Genomic DNA, 19,543 nt, shown 5'->3' with positions numbered 1-19,543 from the left:
ACTGCACTAACTTGGGAGTGTGCATATGGCTCATTCTTTTTGGGCTTGGATGACTGATACAGTGACAATAATCCTCTGCAGTTTTAACTCTCTAGCTCTCTCAAAGCCCCTTTGGGTTGCAGCCAAAGGGCCAAGATGTGTATCTTCTTGGTAGCAGAGCTTACACCTTGGGATCTAGTCACTGGTGTCATTCGTCTCATTCTCAGTATTTACTTCATAAGATTTAGAAGAGCCTTTTAAATTGTTTTTCAGGATTTATGATAGCATCTGCTTATTTCTAATTGTTATAGTTTTATTTCTTTGACATTTTAGCTGTGAAGTTGTAATTAGTCTGTACACTTCTCTTTCCTTCAGCAATACTTGGCTGTTTTCCTTTAGTTTAATTTGATCCTTATTAAATATCTAATGGCTTTTGTTATACACTATCTGATTTAATTTTACTTTTAATGTTTCTTGGAACTTAAATCTGGTTTGTATCTTATATACTTAATTTTTTCAGATTTTTCATGCATCATATTACTTGTTCTAATATATTCTTTACAGTGTTTCATTAGCTTTTACTTCTGTTTCTTTTCTCTATTCTGACAAAAGCACTAAAATATTTTATTTTTTGAAATAAATTTGCATATCACAATCTAAATATTCAGTTCACTTAAAACAACCTCATGAATAATACAGTTTAAAATAAAATATTTTACTTCTCATAACAATTGGTTTTACAGCTTACAAGCTTAGGTATTAACATGCATCAGTCTATTTTGCTTCAAGGAGTAGTCGTGACTTTTTAGTGAGGTTTGGCTGGTGTTTCTGCTGGTGGATTTACAGGTCTTCAGTCCTGCCTTTCTTTGCAGCTGAACCTGCTGGTGAAGGTGGTGCAGCTTCCCAAGCCACGTCCAGGACTGAGGCTGTGGGAGATGCCGAGGGTAGGTCAAGGCCTTTCCCCTGGGAGAGCTGCCAGCTCAGAGCCCAAAGCTGGGCCAGGGGGGCATCGCTGCAGGTGCCAGCACAGAACCATGCACGTGTGTGCCCTCGCCCTGTTTGATTCCCTCACCGCTCCTGCGGCTCAGTGGTGCCCGTGCAGATCAGCAGAGATGGCAGAAGCTTCTGTGGCTGTTGAGTTACAGGTGTGTCTGCAGGGAGGACTTCTCCAGCTCCTTTGCTGATTCCTACACAGAAGCCTGGCAACCATCGCAGAGGTGAGTAGTGTGTCCCTGCTGACCCCACAGGCTGAGCCCTGCTGCTGTTGGATCCATTCCTGGGAAATGGAATTCTGTTGCTCTAAGGTCCTCCGCGGGCGAAGAACAAAGCTACAGGACACCAGAAACCCCATGAGCCATCCGAAAACATGAGGCAAATGCTGAAGGAAATGCAGCAGGCAGGAGAAGGTGGGTGCATTTCCCTCTGCCTTACCCTGGGACTCAGCAGACGGGGGCTTTGGCTGCACATCTGGACACGCCGTGCCCGGCACAGTGGGAAGGGATCCATGGCAGCCTCGCTGCCCCGCTGCTGCTGCTGCTGCTTTCACGCCCTCCAGGGCTGTTTCCCAGCCTGGCTAGGTTGCAGCTTGTGCCCAGCCCCTGCAAGAAGGCATTTGGCATCAGCTGACAGGCCGCCCAATTGCACCACAGGCCTGAGATCCCCTGCAATTTTGCAGTTGCCGGGTAGAAGAGAAAGGGCAGCAGTTTGGAGAAGGGAGGACCCTGGCCTACCCAGAAAGTTTATAGGGATTTCCTTATTCTTAGCCATGTCTTTGACAAGCATTCCCTCCTGAAGGCGCCACCTCCCCAGTGGGGAACAGCCCCACCTGATCCAGCTGTCCCTCTTCCTTCCTCCAGAAGTGGATGGAGAGGCTGTGCAGAAGGCAGCATTTCCTGGAGGAAGCAGTGGTTCTGTGCCAGCCTCTGCTGCAGGAAGGGAGGCCATGCCAGGCACAGGCACAGGAGGTAATTGCTGTGCCTCTGGGCCTGAGCCCTGCTGAGGCTTGAGCTGCCCTCTCTGCTGCCTGGCAGTGCAGCCACAGCCCAGAGAAGACAGGCACAGCCCAGGGGAATTATCCTGAGCAGGCTCAGGGCACTCGGGTACTGGGCAGTCCTGCTGGGGTCCCTCCATGGGAGACACTTCCTGAAACCTGGAAGCAACTGCACGGGCTGCCCATGGTGGGGAAAGGACAGAGAGGGAGAGCAAGGCTCCAGTGTGTCCGAGAGGGCTTGACTATGTGACCTTGGGCTGTGGGATTTGTTCCAGGGGAAAAGAGAGATGGAGAGACAGAAGAAGGTAGAAAGGGAGGGAGAAAGGGCAGGAGGGATAGAGGGTTAGTTGTGGCACTGCCTGCTGCAGTTTTCCCAGTGCTTCAGCAAGAGTTTCAGGTGTGGGAGTGAGAGAGAGCCCCAGGGCCCTGGGCTGCTCCAGCAGCTCCTCCAGGGATGTTGCAAAGGGCATGAAAAGAGGCACCAGGAGCCAGTCCAGAGTTCCTAAGGCCCCTGTGCAGCTTTGGCCATGTCCATTCACATCCAGCTCGCACGGCCTTACCCGACCCCCTTGCAGTGCCCAGTTCCCTGTGGCAGAAGGGGATCCCAGCACACCCTGAAAAATGTTCTCATCTGTGCTCCGATCTAGCTGAGGTTGCTCAGAAGGCTTCTCCATTAGCTTGGCTGCATAAAGTTTTGAAGCCCTTGGAGTCTCCTGCAGGTATGTTCTCAGTGTGCCACCTAGGAATAATTGTTGACAACCTGGCAGGACCCAGGTGACAGAAGCTTCTGTGGCTCTTGTGTTACAGGTGTGTCTGCAGGGAGGACTTCTCCAGCTCCTTTGCTGATTCCTACAAAGAAGACTGGCTCCCATGGCAGGGGTGAGTAGTGTGCTCCTGCTGACCCCACAGGCTGAGCCCTGCTTTTGTGGGATCCATTCCTGGGAAACGGAACTACTTTCTCTTAAGGTCCTCTGAGAAGGAAGAACAAAGGCAAAGGACAGAAGAAACCCCACGAGCCAAACAACATCCTGAAACACATCGTGACAGAACTGCACAAAGGGCATGGTGAGAGCATTTCCCTCTGCCTTACCCTGGGACTCAGCAGCCGGGGCCTTTGGCTGCACATCTGGACACGCCGTGCCCGGCACAGCGGGAAGGGATCCATGGCAGCCTCGCTGCCCCGCTGCTGCTGCTGCTTTCACGCCCTGCAGGGCTGTTTCCCAGCCTGGCCTGGCTGCAGCTTCTGCCCAGCCCCTGCAGGAAGGCATTTGGCATCAGCTGACAGGCAGCCCAAACTGCACCACTGGCCTGAAATCCTCTGCAATTTCCCAATTCCCAGGCCCATCTGGAGGGGTGGCTGCTTGGAGGAGGGAGGGCCATAGCCAGCCCCAAGGCACTGGAGGGATCAGGATTTTCCTGATCCTTATCCATGACTGGGACATGTGTTGCCTCCTGAAGAGGCCACCTCCCCTGTGCATAATGATTCCATCTGATCTAGCTGTGCCTGTTCCTTTCTCAAGGGATGGACAGAGAGGCTCTGTGGAAGGTGGCATTTCCTGAAGGAAGGGAAGAGATGCCAGGCAGAGTCCCAGGAGGTAATTGCTGTGCCTCTGGGCCTGAGCCCTGCTGAGGCTAGAGCTGCCTGTCAGTGCAGGCACAGCCCAGACAAGACTGGCACAGCACAGGGGAACTATGCCGAGCAGGCTCAGGGCACTCGGGTACTGAGCAGTCCTGCTGGGGTCCCTCCATGGGAGACATGTCCTGAAAACTGGAAGTGAGTGCATGTGGTGCCCATGGTGAGGAATGGGCAGAGGATGTGAGCAAGGCTCCAGAGTGTCCTGAGAGAGCCTGGTTATGTCCCCTTGGGCTGTGGGAGCTGTTCCATGGGCAGGTGGGCAAGCAGGAGGGAGGGACAGAGGTTGGGAGGGATAGTTGTGGCACTGCCTGTTGCAGTTTTCCCCAAGCATTTAGTGAGGGGTTCCTGTGTGGGAATGAGGGAGGCCCAGGGCCCTGGGCTGCTCCAGCAGCCCCTCCAGGGATGTTGCAAAAGACATGGGAAGTGTGTGGAGTGTGACCAGGAGCCACAGGCTCCCACAGACTGACCCAACCCCCTTGCAGTGCCCAGTTCCTTAAGGCAGAAAGGGATCCCAGCACACCATGGAAATGGTTCTGATCTCCGCTCCTTTTTAGATGAGGATCACGTCTTAAATTACTTGGAAACACTGGTGAATGGTGGTTTGAAGACCTTGCCAGATGTTGGAGGCAAGTTCTCAATGTACATTTCCTGACAGAATAATCAGTGTGAATGTGACAAGAGCTGAGTCAAGTGGCATTTCCCTTAAGTTCCTCTGAAGGTTGATCAGTTCAGGAAATCTTGCCCTGCTCCTTTCTGGAGCTCTGAAGGATACCACAGGATTGCTGTCAGTGGGAGCATTTATCTGTCCATCTTCCTCCCGTGTGCAATGCCAGTGTGTCCTTCCATGTGCTCTGTGCAGCCAGGGAGAAAAGCAGAGAGGGAAGGGGCTGGGCCCAGGGCTGTGCCCCGGGGCTGAGCCTTTGGCAGCTCCTTTGCCAGCCCCAGGGAGCCTGAGCTGCTCCTGCTGCCACTGCCAAGCCCTGGCCCTGCCCGTGGCTGGGTTTAGAGCTGCTGGCAGCTCCAGGGAGTCCTTTCTGCCCCCACTGCCCTGCAAGGGGCTCCTTCCATGCCAGTGTGGGGCCACTGCAGGCACGAGGTCCCCCTGCTCCTGAGTGGGAGGCAGTGCTGAGGGAGTGCCTTGGAGGGCACCAATCACCCAGGTGCCCTCACTGCCACTTGGGCTTGAAGGAGAATCTTCAACAGTGTCACAGGAGCTGTTCTGTCCTGCCTTTCTTTGCAGCTAACCTGGTTGGTGAAAGTGATCTGGCTTCCCAACCCACGTTCAGGATTGAGTCTCTGGGAGATGCTGAGGGTAGGTCAAGGCCTTTCCCCTGGGAGAGCTGCCAGCTCAAGAGCCCAAAGCTGGTGCCAGCACAGAACCGTGCACGTGTGTGCCCTTGCCCTGCGCGATCCACTCGTGATTTCTGCTCAGCGCTGGCAGCTGTCTGGGGAAGGGAGGGCCCTGGCCCAGCCACAAAAGCCCAGATATTTTGTGAATCTTTTCCCCATTTTTGATAAGCATGCTGCCCTGAAGATGCCAGCAAAGAAATGGGGAATTGTTCCATGATCCAACTGTCCTTTTTTGTTTCTCAAGTGATGGACCAAAAGGCAGGGCTGAAGGAGGTGTTTCCCCAAGGAAGCAGTGGCTCATTGGCAGCCCCTGCAGCAGGGAGGAAGGCGATGGCAGACACGGGCACAGGCACAGTAGGTAATTGCTGTGCTGGGCTCAGCCCTGGCCGGGGCTGTGTGGCAGCAGCTCTTCCCCCAGGGCCTGCCCTTGCCCAGTCCGGCAGCAGCCAAAGCTGGAGGCGCCTCGGCTTCCAGGCCTCTGGAGCTGGTTCAGAGCCCCGGGGAAACGGGACTGGTGCAGCAACGTCCCTCGTGCTGCAGCTGCTGCGGAGCTGGCCCTGAGTGCCCAGAGGCCCAAGGCACAGGAGCAGCCCCGAGCGGGAGCCCTGCCGCCAGCCCAGGGCCAGAGCCAGCCCTGGCTCCCGACTGGGCAGGGGCTGCGCTGGCTCCTGACAGGGCCTGAGCCTGTCCCCTGGGGCTGGGGGAGCTGTCACGGGGCAGGGAGTGGTGAAATGAGTGGCACCTGTGGCATGGCTGCCTGTAGTTTTTCTCAGGCCTTTAGGGAGGGTTTCTGCAGTGGAAATGAGAGAGTCGTGCAAGGCCCTGGGGTGTTCGCCCACCTTTCCAGGGATGTTTCACAGGGCCTGAAAAGAATCTGGAGTGTGACCAGGAGCCAGCCCAGAGCTCCCCAGGCTGCTGTGCAGCTTTGGCCTTATCCATTCACGTCCGACTCCCACAAACTTACCTGACCCCCTTGCAGTGCCCAGTTCCCTGAGGCAGAAGGGGACTCCAGCGCACCATGGAAATGGGTCTGATCTCTGCTCCCTTCCAGATGAGGTGTCTGGGAAGGCTTCTTCATTAGCTTGGTTGCATAAAGTGTTGGTCCTATCTGACCCCCTCTCAGGTATGTACTCAGTGTGCTACCAAGGAATAATTGTTGTGAACCTGGCAGGAATCAGGTGACAGAAGCTTCTGTGGCTCTTGTGTTCCAGGTGTGTCTGCAGGGAGGACTTCTCCAGCTCCTTTGCTGATTCCTACACAGAAGCCTGGTTCCCATCGCAGGGGTGAGTAGTGTGTCCCTGCTGACCCCACAGGCTGAGCCCTGCTTTTGTGGGATCCATTCCTGGGAAATAGAACTCTATTGCTCTAAGGTCCTCCGAGGGGAAAGAACAAAGCTAGAGGACACCAGAAACCCCATGCAGTGCGTCAGCCTCGACAGAAAACCCGGCTGGCCGAGGCCAGCGTCACTGGCAGCACAATGACGCCCCCTGTATCCTCTCGAGGATTGGGGTGCGCCTAGGGCGTGGAGGCCCGGAGTGACGGAGGATCCCGGAGAACGACGAAGACTGCAGTCCGCAGGAATGACAGGAGACGTTCCTTCGGGGTGCCAAAGTTCGGTTTAATTCCCAAGGGAGGACCGCCGAAAGACAGAGAAATGTGCCCGACAGCAGGTTATAAGGGATACAAAGCAACCAATCAGGGGGTAGGGGGGGTGTAACAAGATATTAACAGACAAACCTAACAACCAACCAGAGTAACTCAGGGGAGTGGCCCCGGCCCCTCGTCCAATCACCCCGCAGAACTCAGAGAAACTTCTAGAAGGTGGGAAGAGTGTGCTGGATGACGGACAGGGACTCGGGGAGGAACCTAACCAAACTGGGGAGGAGCGAAGGAGGAGTGAGGGAGATTGACAGGTAACTGATGTCCTGGGACCGGACCAAACATAAAGACAGGGGGGAGCGGGCCAGCGCGATCCCACATCTCCCCCTTTTTTGTTTAAAAATAAAGAAAAATAAACGGAACTAAACATCTTCTTCCCAGCAGTCGTAACCAAAGTCTTCGTACCGTAGATCTTCTTCTCCTTCTGATGGCTGAAGCTCCATCACATGGTTTACGACCGCTGGGGCAGTCAACTTAATCATGAGTCTCTTAAGAATTGTCCATAAAATTGAAATAACGATAAGAACCAGTAAAACAACAAACACAACTGAAATAATAGTTTTTAACACCGACCCAAGCCACCCTGACAGTCCCCATCCTGAGAACAAGTTCCCCAGCCAGTCCGCGGAGTCTTCCTTGATTTTGCTGATCATCTCTCGCATCTGGTCAATGGCGAGACGGACGTCCTCGGCCTTAGAAGTCAAATTCAAGCAGCAGAGCCCCTCAAAGTCCTGGCAGCGATGGTCATGGAGCAGCAATAGAAAATCTATTGCTGCTCTGTTCTGCAAAGTGGCCTGCCTTGTGATTTCCTCGTCTTGTAGAAGGTCACTTAGCGCGGCTGATGTAAGATTTGCTTGTTTCGCCACCCAGCACTCGAGGTGGCCTAATTCGCCTAATGATTGAGCGACTGCCACCCAGGGGAGGAAGGTGATCCATGCCACCTCCTCTGGCTTACTCCAATGGAAAATTTCTTCGTCGCACGAACTGTCCAAATTAGTTAAATCTCGTCTTGTCCGATTCGAATTTGGTGCGACTTCTATCTTCTGCCAATTAACAATTTGACTTGTGCTGGGTGTGAACAGCGACAGCCGGCCGATAGTACATGGGCCTCCGAGAAGGCGAGAGGGGATGCCTTGCCAAGCTCGGTCCCCACAAATGAAAAAATAACCATTGGGTAGAGAGCGAGGTTTAAAGTCCTGGGTAATCGAGGTTGTAATCTGTGACAGGGAAGGGCAAAGTGAGACATTTGCGGTGATATTTGCAATTTGTAGGGAAGTGTCTAGGTCGGAGTAAGGGAAGAATTGAATACAAAAATAAAATGTGGAGGACCCGAGCAATTTAAATTCTAGGGGTTCGGTCTTGGACTGATTTAATTTGCTGGCAAATCTCCTCCAGACAACATTGGGGTTAGGGTCAGAGGGGCGGTTGATTTTATTATTGAAAAAAGGTTCTAGAGAATCACGGAGGGACAAGGGCAACTCATCTGGAAGAGACGGGATCCCCACAAGGCAGGTGGACAAGGGGTCTGCTGCTGATGCGGTGGTGAGGCAGAGACTGTCTTGACCGAGGGCGTCGGCGAGAGTTTTCCAAACGTTTTTTCTTGGCTGGGGAACGACCCACGGCGTAGATGGTAGCGCAAGGAGTGAGAGAATGATGACGAAGGCCGTGAGTCGTGCAGTCTCCAGTGGGGCTGCCATAGCATGGGCCCTAAAACAGTAGATAAATAAAATAAAATATATAAATGAAAGAAATCAAAATTCTGACCCCAGGACATCTAAGTCTCCCTCAAAGGGTTTCCGCCTACGCCTCCAGCAGGACTCTTGAACTTGGGGAACCGTACCTACAGACACCTGCTTTTTGGGCAGGAAGGGCCTGACCCACTTTGAAGGAACCCATTTGGGACCTGAGGGGGTGGATACGCAAGCATATCCCCTCCCCCAGGTCACCAGGTCAAACGGCCCCTCCGTTTTCCATGTTTCCGGGTCCTTTATCAAGACTGGTGGCTTTGTCTCCGGTTTTAGACTTTTGTTTTCGCCAAAATGACGCACGACAGGTGGGTTTAAATTATCAAACGAGCAATTTAGGAAATTGATGGTATATAAAGCTCGAGCAAGGCGGGTCTGCGGGGAGTCCATCTTCATTGCCGAATGCTGATGGTGTAGGGTGTTTTTCAGGCTCTGATGGGCTCTCTCCACCATGGCTTGGCCTGTCGGGGAATAGGGGATGCTGGTCTTATGCTCTATTCCCCATTGCTGCAGGAAGCTTCGCAACTCCCTGGACTTGTACGCCGGGCCATTGTCTGTTTTTATGCACTTTGGGATGCCCAACACAGAGAAGGCCAGCAATAAATGTTTTTTAACGTCATTGGCCTTCTCCCCTGCGTGGGCAGAGGCATAGACTGCATTAGAAAAGGTGTCGATAGACACATGTACGTAAGAAAGACGTCCGAATTCCGGGACATGAGTGACATCCATCTGCCACACCTCACAACTTGATAGACCTCGGGGGTTGGTGCCTGATGGAATGGATGGAAGTTGGAAGGCTTGGCACTGGGGACATGTTGCCACAATTGCTCTGGCCTGTTCCCGAGAGATCTTAAACTGTCTAACAAGGCCAGGAGCATTCTGATGGAAGAGCTGGTGGCTGAGCTTGGCTTGCTCGAACACGCACGGGAGGGGGGCCACCTGGGCAGGAGCAGCAAGAGCATCAGCTCTCCTGTTTCCCTCCATGATGAACCCCGGTAGCTCGGTGTGGGACCTGACGTGCATCACGTAGTATGGTTGCTCTCGGTGGGAGACTAGTCGAATTAATTTCGAGAGCAAAAGAAACAAGGCATTGTTGGAGACCTCCTGCAAGATTGCACTCTCAGCTCGAGAAACAACTCCGGCTACATAAGCCGAATCAGTTACCAAATTAAAAGGCTCAGCGAACTTCTCAAAAGCCCGGACGACAGCGTCCAACTCAGCGATCTGGGGAGACCCCAGAACTACTTTAACATCAGCCTCCCACTGCTGAGTCTGAGGATCCTTCCAAGTCATTACTGACTTGTGGGATGCTCCGGACGCGTCTGTGAAAACTGTCAGGGCTTCGAGGGGAGTTCGACTCTGAATGGATTTTATCGAAAGATGGAATTGAATGTCCGAATTAAAGAATTTGTGTGATGGTTTGTGGATAGAAATTTGGCCGGAGAAGCTGTCGAGTGCAAACTGTAATGCTTCATTTTCCTGCAGAAGGTGTTCTAACATTGCCTTAGTAAAATTACCTGAGCTCAGTTGGATCGGAACGTGAATGCAGTCAAAATCCACACCTGCTAACTCCCGGATCCGCAGGCGTGCTTTGCGGATGAGTTCTGCCACCAGCTCCTGTGGCTTGGTCATTCTTTTGGACCTGTGGTGGCTTAGGAAAACCCACTCTATGATCAAGAGTGGATCCTTCGCCCCTTGGTCCCGTTTGATGTTAGAGTCCCATTGAAAAATCACCCCGTGGAGGTGTGGCAATCTTCCCAGGATGATAAATTTGAATGGCAGCTCGGGACGGTATCGATGAGCCTGCCGACTGGAAATGGACGTCTGGATCTTTTCTAATGCTGCCTGTGCCTCTGGGGTGAGAGACCTCGGAGAACTAAGCTCCTCTCCCCCTTTCAATAAATTGAAAAGGGGGGCCAGGTCCTCGGTGGAAACACCCAGCCAAGGTCTCACCCAATTTAAAGCCCCACACAGTTGCTGGACATCAGCGAGTGTCCGAATGTTTGGCCGAATTGATATTTTTTGAGGTACAATAGTACGGCGGCCAATTTCTAGGCCCAGGTATTTCCAGGGCGGCATCCGCTGAATCTTGTCCTGTTGCAGCTCGAACCCTGCAGCAATCAATGAATTGATTGTCAGGTCAAGCGCATGTGTAAGCATGTCGTCTGTCGGAGCGCAAACTAAGATGTCGTCCATGTAATGTTGGATTGTGACTTCCGGCATTGCAGCACGCACCGGGGACAGCAAGGAGGACACGTACCATTGGCAGATTACCGGCGAGTTCTTCATGCCTTGTGGTAATACTGTCCAATGATACCTCCTCCTTGGGGCTTCTCGGTTGATGGTGGGAACCGAGAAGGCGAAACGTGGGGCATCATCCGGATGGAGGGGAATTTGGAAAAAGCAATCTTTTATATCGATGACAGCCAATTGATGGTTTTGAGGGAGCATCGCCGGGGACGGCATCCCTGGTTGAAGAGACCCCATATCTTCAATGATGTCATTAATTTTGCGGAGGTCGTGGAGGAGCCGCCACTTGTTCTTATTGGGCTTTTTGATGACAAAGACTGGGGAGTTCCACGGTGACGTGGACTCCACCAGATGACCCTTCTGTAACTGCTCCTCCACGAGCTCCTGAAGCGCCTTAAGTTTTTGTTTAGAAAGCGGCCACTGCTCTACCCAGACAGGGACATCTGATTTCCAATTAAGTTTCTGGGTAGGGCGCCCCTCAGTGACCGCTGCCCGAAAAACCGGAGGAGCCGATGGTAGGTCAATTTTGGCTCCCCATTGGGCAAGGAGGTCTCTTCCCCACAGGGGTTCCGAATAATTTAAAACAAACGGGCGAACAGAGGCCAATTGCCCGTCTGGCCCCATAATTTGAACGAAACTCCGAGATTGCTTCGCCAATTGGACCCCCCCGACACCCTGGATTTTTCCAGCCACGTTTTGTAGCTCCCAATGTGCCGGCCATTCCCTTGCGGGAATGATCGTCACATCTGCCCCGGTGTCCAAGAGTCCATGTAATGTGGTGGCCTCCCCATCCTTCTGTATGTGGCAGGTGAGCCGTGGCTTGTCCCCGGTGACAAATTGAGACCAAGCCACGGTAGGTGTTACCTCTGTGTCAGTGGTGGAATGACAGATTTCTGGGACAGGGATCGCTTGCGCAATCACCTGGCCCTTGGGCAGAAAGATGGGTGGTTGTGTGCAATGCAGGACGACAGAGAATAGGTGTATATGTGTGGACACCACCCCTGGCAAGATGTTGATGTGTGGTGGGGTGTATTTCGTGTCTCCGACAACGACATACTTACATTTGACCCGCCACCAAGTACCTTGTGCGTCTGGCGAGACGGAGACTTCCCGGAAACTGGTGTCTGTCAGGTGTAAGGGCTCGATGAGCTGGAGCCTGTACGGAGAGATATTAGAAGTGGTAGTCAGTATTGGATATGAAGTAGTCGAGTCCTGTGGATTTGACAACGTAGGCGGATTAACCTGGGGAACCGCCTCCGGCTGTTCCCCTCCTCCTCCCCCCCCGCGAGATGGAAAGTTCTCCGCCCTACTTTTATCTTTGCGCGGGGAGGCCTCGCGCTCTTGAGTTAGTTTTTTGAGTGTTGATCGGCCCGTTGAGGTTTCTGATGGAACTTAAAGTTATAAAACTCTTTCCTCAACGGGCAGTCAGGCATCCAATGCCCAGTCTTTTGGCATAAGTGGCACGGAGCATCGGCGCAGGGAGGTGGTCTTCGGATGGGACGGGGCGTCCGATGCGGTGCTGGATTACTGTCCTCTGCCGTGGTAGATTCTGCTGCGGCGACTCTCCGCTGAGTTGGGCGCTGTCCTCTGGGAGTACTTTCGGGGAGGACAGACACCTTCCTTTCGCAAACTTGCAGCATTTGGGTCAGGTCCGGTGGAGGGTCAAAGGGGAGGCTGAGGATGGCAGCCTTGCACGCAGGATTTGCATTGGTGGCTGCCATCTCTGTCAGGATTTCCTCCCGGGTCGCCTCATCCCGCACCTGCATCTCTACTGCTTTCCTTAACCGCTCAGTAAAAAGAAGAAACGGTTCGTTATCTTCTTGTATAATTTTAGTATATGAAATGAGGGGAGCAGTAGGAGGTCTAAGGGCAGTGAACGCTTTCAATGCTGCAGATGTTGTTGCCTTAAGTGCCTCTGCAGGGATATACCAAGCCTGGTAGTTCCCGTCTGCCCAGTCCCCGATGCCACAAAGATGGTCTGTAGAAATCATTCCTCCCTCCGTGTCCCTGGCGGAGCTTGCATCTTGCCATAATTGAGGCAAAATCTTGCCTATCTCTCGTTTCCAATTTGCCTCCCAGAGACGGAACTCTGAGGGGCTAAGCAAGCACGAAAAGATCCGCCGGAGATCGGCAGGAATGACGATGGCATCTGTTAGTGTGGCCCTCAGGATTCCCCGGAAAAACTCACTGTCCCTGGAGTAATCCTTCTGGGCCTTACACAACTCTTTGATAGTTTGATTTGAAAAGGGGATCCACTGGGCCTGGGTCCTCCCTTCCCTCCCCGGGATGTAAGAAACCGGAGCCGTGGAAAGGTTAAGCAGCGGCCCCTGGTTCCAGGCCCCAGCCCCCCCCCCAGCACCCGATGGAGCGTGGGAACCGGAAGAGGGAGCGTGGGAACCAGGGCCCGGGGCGGAAGGGGAGGAGCCGGTGACGGGGGCGGGGACCGATGGCGTTGTCCCCGCCTCAGAGGCGGAGGCTTCGAAAGGTGGAGCTGGGGGCGGAGCACCGCGCAGAGGGAGGGGCGGAGGCAAGGGCGGAGCGGAGGGAACTGAGGAAGAGGAGGGGTCAGGGAAACGGAAAGGGTTTCGCGGGGAACGAAAGGGATTTCGGGAGGAAGGAGGCGTTTCGGCGGGAAAACCCATGAGGTCTCCGCCATTTTGGGATTCATCCGCGCCATCTTGTGATGGTGAATCTCCCGAAGGGGTAGGGGAAGGAGGAGGATAAAAACGAACAGATTTCGAACTTTTTAAACACTTAACTGGGGAAAAGGGGGGACAGGGAGAATCCCGAAGAGTCTGGCCAGGACTCCTCGGGCGGGGGGAAGGGACACCCTGAAGAGAGCCAGGAGGATGGTATAATTCCTGCGCGCTGCCATCGCGGGCTGCTCTCTTCAGGATCCCAGATCTTGGGGTAGAGGTAGAGGGAAAAGGGGTAGGGGAAGAACACGCAACCGAACTGGGGACGAACCCAGGTGAGGTTGGCTGCTCTCCCAATTGCCTCTTAGATCGTAAAAGGTCCCGAATAGTTGAGCTTAGATACGCGATTTTTAACATCTTAGAGTCCCCAGAGCGGCACATACTGTTAGCTTTTAAAACGACATGGGACCAGAACGTATGGTTAAGAATCTGCTCGGGGTCTGTGGTAGGGAATTGGGAGAGGAGCCAAGCAACCAACATTTTAATATCCTTTTTGTGAATATTATCAAAACCCCCCACAACTAAAACCCCCTGAACTTTTCTAACAAGCCTCTTTTGGGTCGTCGAGACTTTTGCACCCATGCTGTTGTTAAGTGACGACCCAAGCCCGGCCGCCTTGGAAAAACGAAAAAGGAGAGGGTGCAGAAAAGGGACAGTCGCCAAATCCCGCCGCCGGTCTATGCCGGTAGAGAAAAAAAAAATGGCCTGCAGGACTTGAATTGAATGGGCCGATAAAACGGCCAGAGCGGATGAAACCGCGGAAAACGAGGTGAGTTTAAAAAGGCGGGGGTGAGGGAGAGAAAGGAGCGAAAAACTCACACTTGACGACTGATCCGGGAAGGGTCCAAGGCGGGAGGATCCTGCGGAGGGAGCCGACTCCTGGGTGCTGGAGCTACCGGTCCCGATCCCTGGGGAGCGCCACCCCTAAAACGGGGTCTGCTCACCACAGGGTAGCTTGACGGCCACAGAGGTTAGATCCGAATCCAAACGGACTGAGTCCAGGGATCCGGAATCCTCGTCCGCGTGCCCTGGTGATCTTCTCAGGGCCCCACGTTGGGCGCCAAACTGCAGCAGTGCGTCAGCCTCGACAGAAAACCCGGCTGGCCGAGGCCAGCGTCACTGGCAGCACAATGACGCCCCCTGTATCCTCTCGAGGATTGGGGTGCGCCTAGGGCGTGGAGGCCCGGAGTGACGGAGGATCCCGGAGAACGACGAAGACTGCAGTCCGCAGGAATGACAGGAGACGTTCCTTCGGGGTGCCAAAGTTCGGTTTAATTCCCAAGGGAGGACCGCCGAAAGACAGAGAAATGTGCCCGACAGCAGGTTATAAGGGATACAAAGCAACCAATCAGGGGGTAGGGGGGGTGTAACAAGATATTAACAGACAAACCTAACAACCAACCAGAGTAACTCAGGGGAGTGGCCCCGGCCCCTCGTCCAATCACCCCGCAGAACTCAGAGAAACTTCTAGAAGGTGGGAAGAGTGTGCTGGATGACGGACAGGGACTCGGGGAGGAACCTAACCAAACTGGGGAGGAGCGAAGGAGGAGTGAGGGAGATTGACAGGTAACTGATGTCCTGGGACCGGACCAAACATAAAGACAGGGGGGAGCGGGCCAGCGCGATCCCACAGCTGCGCTGGCTCCTGACAGGGCCTGAGCCTGTCCCCTGGGGCTGGGGGAGCTGTCACGGGGCAGGGAGTGGTGAAATGAGTGGCACCTGTGGCATGGCTGCCTGTAGTTTTTCTCAGGCCTTTAGGGAGGGTTTCTGCAGTGGAAATGAGAGAGTCGTGCAAGGCCCTGGGGTGTTCGCCCACCTTTCCAGGGATGTTTCACAGGGCCTGAAAAGAATCTGGAGTGTGACCAGGAGCCAGCCCAGAGCTCCCCAGGCTGCTGTGCAGCTTTGGCCTTATCCATTCACGTCCGACTCCCACAAACTTACCTGACCCCCTTGCAGTGCCCAGTTCCCTGAGGCAGAAGGGGACTCCAGCGCACCATGGAAATGGGTCTGATCTCTGCTCCCTTCCAGATGAGGTGTCTGGGAAGGCTTCTTCATTAGCTTGGTTGCATAAAGTGTTGGTCCTATCTGACCCCCTCTCAGGTATGTACTCAGTGTGCTACCAAGGAATAATTGTTGTGAACCTGGCAGGAATCAGGTGACAGAAGCTTCTGTGGCTCTTGTGTTCCAGGTGTGTCTGCAGGGAGGACTTCTCCAGCTCCTTTGCTGATTCCTACACAGAAGCCTGGTTCCCATCGCAGGGGTGAGTAGTGTGTCCCTGCTGACCCCACAGGCTGAGCCCTGCTTTTGTGGGATCCATTCCTGGGAAATAGAACTCTATTGCTCTAAGGTCCTCCGAGGGGAAAGAACAAAGCTAGAGGACACCAGAAACCCCATGAGCCATCCAAAAGCATGAGGCAAATGCTGAAGAAATTGCTGCAGGCAGGACATGGTGGGTGCATTTCTCTCAGCCTTCCCCTGGGACTCAGCAGCCGGGGGCTTTGGCTGCACATCTGGACACGCCGTGCCCGGCACAGCGGGAAGGGATCCATGGCAGCCTCGCTGCCCCACTGCTGCTTTCACGCCCTCCAGGGCTGTTTGCCAGCCTGGCCTGGCTGCAGCTTCTGCCCAGCCTCTGCAGGAAGGCAGTGGCTCCATGCCAGCCTCAGCTGCAGGAAGAGAGGCGATGCCAGGCACAGGCCCAGGAGGTAATTGTTGTACCTCTGCACCAGAGACCTGCTACGGTTTGAGCTGCCCTGTCTGGTGCCTGGCAGTGCGGGCACAGCCCAGACAAGACTGGCACAGCCCAGGGGAATTATCCCAAGCAGGCTCAGGGCACTCGGGTACTGAGCAGTCCTGCTGGGGTCCCTCTGTGGGGGACACACACCGAAACCTGGGAGTGACTGCATGGAGTGCCCATGGTGGGGAAAGGACAGAGGGGTAGAGCATGGCTCCAGTGTGTCCTGTAAGGGCCTGGCTGTTTTCCCCTGGGGCTGGGGGAGCTGTGCCAAGAGAGGGAGGGAGAGAGGGACTGCAGTAGGGAAGGAGGTGGGGGTGGTTCTGGCAATACATACTGCAGTTATCCCCAGGGATTTAGGGAAGTCTCCCTCAGTGGGGAGGGAGAGAGCCCCAGGGCCCTGGGCTGCTCCAGCTGGCCCTCTAGGGATGTTGCACAAGGCCTAGAGGGGGCAAAGATTGTAAAGGGTGTGGAGATTAACCAGGAGCCAGCCCAGAGCTCCCCAGGTCCCTGTGCAGCTTTGGCCATGGCCACTCACATCTGACTCCCACGACCTTACCTGAGCCCCTTGCAGTGCCCAGTTCCCAAAGGCCGAAGGGGAACCCAGCAGAGCATGGAAGCAGTTCCGTTTTATGCTCCCTTCTAGATTGGGATCGTGACATGGATTCCATGCTTGTCTTTCTGGATGAGAGTGTGAAGACCTCGGCAGATGGTGGAGGCAAGTTCGCAAAGTCCCTTTTTACTTAGAGAATAATCAGTGTCAGTGTGGCAAAAGGTCACGCATGTCCCACTTTCCTTAAGAGTTGGAAGGTTGTTGAATTCTGGAAGCGTTGCCCTGCTCCCATCTGGAGCCCTGAAGGATCCCACCTGTGGAGGACTGCTGTCAGTGGGAGGAAGGAGCATTTAGCTGTCCATCTTCCTCCCGTGTGCAATGCCAGTGTGTCCTTCCGTGTGCTCTGTGCAGCCAGGGAGAAGGGCAGAGAGGGAAGGGGCTGGGCCCAGGGCTGTGCCCCGGGGCTGAGCCTTTGGCAGCTCCTTTGCTGGCCCCAGGGAGCCTGAGCTGCTCCTGCTGCCACTGCCAAGACCTGGCCCTGCCCAGGGCTGGCTTTAGAGCTGCTGGCAGCTCCAGGGAGTCCTTTCTGCCCCGATTGCCCTGCAAGGGGCTCCTTCCATCCCAGTGTGGGGCCACTGCAGGCATGAGGTCCCCCTGCTCCTGAGTGGGAGGCAGGGCTGAGGGAGTGCCTTGGAGGGCACCAATCACCCAGGTGCCCTCACTGCCACTTGGGCCTGAAGGAGAATCTTCAACAGTGTCAGAGGAGCTCTTCTGTCCTGCCTTTCTTTGCAGCTAACCCGGTTGGTGAAAGTGATCTGGCTTCCCAACCCACATTCAGGATTGAGCCTCTGGGAGATGCTGAGGGTAGGTCAAGACTTTCCTCCCTGGGAGAGCTGCCAGCTCAGAGCCCAAAGCTTGGCCAGGGAGGCAGCGCTGCAGGTGCCAGCACAGAACCATGCACGTGTGTGCCGTCGGCCTGCGCCATCCCCTCACCGCTCCTGCGGCTCAGTGGTGCCCGCGCAGGTCAGCAGAGATGGCAGAAGCTTCTGTGGCTGTTGAGTTTCAGGTGTGTCTGCAGGGAGGACTTTCCCAGGTCCATTGGTGGATGTTGCACGCAGGACCAGCTCCCTTCGCAGGGGTGAGTAGTGTCTGCCTGATGACCCCACAGGCTGAGCCCTGGTTTTGTGGGACCCATTCCTGGGAAATGGAAATATTTCTCGTAAGGTCCCCTGAGAATGGAGAACAAACCTAGAGGAGACACTAAGTCCCTGGAGGCATCCAAACACATGGAGGAGATGCCGAGTGATCTGGAGAGACGCCATGGTGGGTGCATTTCCCTCATGCTTCCCCTGCGACTCAGCAGCCAGGGCCTTTGGCTGCACATCTGGACACGCCGTGCCCGGCACAGTGGGAAGGGATCCATGGCAGCCTCACTGCCCCACAGCTGCTGCTTTCACGCCCTGCAGGACTGTTTCCCAGCCTGGCCTGGTTGCAGCTTCTGCCCAGCCTCTGCAGGAAGGCATTTGGCATCAGCTGACAGGCAGCCCAAACTGCACCATGGGCCTGAGATCCCCTGGGATTTCCCACTCTCTGGGTAGATGCAGAGAAGCAGCTCTGTGCAGGAGGGAGGGCTCTGGAGCAGCTCCAAAACGCTGGCCATTTTCCTTGTCCTTATCCATGTCTTTGACTAGTATTGCCTGCAGGAGAAGGGCACAGCACAGAAGAATTACAGTGTGCAGGCTCAGGGGCTCGGGCAATGAGCAGTCCTGTGCCGAGGGGCGGCAAGGTGCTTGCAGGCCCCAGCTCTGGGGGAAACAGAGAACATCCTGCCCGTATCCACCATGCTGCCAGCTCAGCAGTGCAGCTCAGCACAGGCTCACGCTCCCCATTGCTCCCACAGATGCAGCCAGCACCACAAAACATGCTGACAACATCGGGAAGAGCACAAGAGTTTTCTGCTGGGTAACACCATGTTTGAAGAAGTTGATGGCCATTGTGGCTGGTGCGGCACTGTGCCTGATGATGTGCTATGCCGCAATCTGGTATTGCTGGAAGAGAAACTGGTGAGTGTTGTGCTGATCTCTAGCTCAAACAGCTTCCTTTAAAGGCTGCTCATAGTCAGGGAACATTCCCAGAGAGGCTGCGGTGGAGTTGTGGCCAGTCCATGATTGTCCAAATAACTCTGCTGAGGGTTCTGCTGCTGCCCAGTGCTTCCATTGGCCTCTCAATTGCTGGGCCTTGTCCTGGGGGCCCCGCTGGGGCTGCAGCCAGTGCTGGCTCCCACTGAGGCTGCCTGGCCAAGAGCAGCCCCAGGGGCACGGGGCAGAGGCAGAGGGAGGTGGGGAGGAGAAAGAGCAGGGCCGAGGTTGCCCTTGAAAGGCAGAGGCGCTCTGGGGCCCGCTCCTGGCCAGGGACCCTGCCCAGAGCCGTGCCCTGCTGGCCGGGGCCTTGAGGGGCAGCTGTCCAGCTGGGCCCAGCTGTGCCAGCAGCTCCAGCCGTGCTGGGGAGCCTTGCCAGCTCTGGGCCCTGCTGTGCACGAGGGTCACTGTGTGCCACTGGCAGCTGGGGCCTCAGCCACCTCCTCTCTGCACAGGAGCACCTCTGGACAGGAGTTTAAAGACGGTGGCTGCACCTTACTCCCAGACAGTTTGAGCTGCTCCTCTGGCCGTCATAAGGGCCTGGACAGCCCTTTCACCTGTTCTGTGTAGGGAACCGAAGATCAGCCATCTACAAGGAAACCTCCTACTACCCTGTAGATCCCACTGCCACCTGCTCTCCCCATAGGTCTCCCCAGCATGACTTCATCCCTTTTTTGATCTCCCTGCATCCCATCCCCGCCAATTCTCAAGTTCTTCTGGAGACCCCAGGAGCAGCCCATCACCCTCCAGCCCCTCCTGAGACCAACACATCCCTTCCTCTGCCCCTGAGCTCCCTGGCCTTGCCCTCTAAAC

The 19,543-nt window shown here is 54.9% G+C and overlaps 1 protein-coding gene and 1 long non-coding RNA gene across 6 annotated transcripts; one reads left to right on the top strand and one right to left on the bottom strand.

The window, feature by feature from the left end:
• The first annotated feature begins 1,064 nt into the window (after nt 1-1,064).
• Nucleotides 1,065-19,453, top strand: LOC135307656 (uncharacterized). 5 transcript variants are annotated; one of them, XM_064432059.1, is made up of 13 exons: nt 1,065-1,196; nt 1,284-1,385; nt 1,836-1,943; nt 2,617-2,688; nt 2,777-2,848; nt 2,936-3,034; nt 6,167-6,238; nt 16,686-16,757; nt 17,385-17,456; nt 17,659-17,730; nt 17,817-17,915; nt 18,493-18,655; nt 19,186-19,453. In XM_064432059.1, exons 2-13 carry the CDS (start codon nt 1,346-1,348, stop codon nt 19,298-19,300), a joined length of 1,056 nt encoding a protein of 351 aa, XP_064288129.1. In that variant the 5' UTR covers nt 1,065-1,196; nt 1,284-1,345; the 3' UTR covers nt 19,301-19,453. The 5 variants fall into 5 exon arrangements, with proteins under 5 accessions (XP_064288129.1, XP_064288128.1, XP_064288131.1 ...); XM_064432058.1 differs by lacking the exon at nt 6,167-6,238 and adding an exon at nt 3,490-3,564; XM_064432061.1 differs by lacking the exons at nt 1,836-1,943; nt 6,167-6,238 and adding an exon at nt 3,490-3,564.
• Nucleotides 6,553-14,960, bottom strand: LOC135307657 (uncharacterized). The gene is made up of 2 exons (XR_010368348.1): nt 11,671-14,960; nt 6,553-8,321 (listed from the first exon to the last, which is right to left on the bottom strand). It is a non-coding gene; the product is annotated as an uncharacterized LOC135307657 (long non-coding RNA).
• Nucleotides 19,454-19,543: the final 90 nt, after the last annotated feature.

The sequence above is a fragment of the Passer domesticus genome, chromosome 9, assembly GCF_036417665.1.
Source record: "Passer domesticus isolate bPasDom1 chromosome 9, bPasDom1.hap1, whole genome shotgun sequence".
Classification (NCBI taxonomy): Eukaryota; Metazoa; Chordata; class Aves; order Passeriformes; family Passeridae; genus Passer; species Passer domesticus.
This window is presented reverse-complemented; position numbering and strand designations above follow the sequence as displayed.

Coding starts and splice junctions, on each gene's coding strand:
- LOC135307656 (XM_064432058.1), top strand. CDS start 1,346: ATGAGGCAAATGCTGAAGGAAATGCAGCAGGCAGGAGAAG. Junction 1,944..2,616: donor GCCAGGCACAGGCACAGGAG/GTAATTGCTGTG, acceptor GCTCCGATCTAG/CTGAGGTTGCTCAGAAGGCT. Junction 17,457..17,658: donor GCCTCTGGGAGATGCTGAGG/GTAGGTCAAGAC, acceptor GTTGAGTTTCAG/GTGTGTCTGCAGGGAGGACT.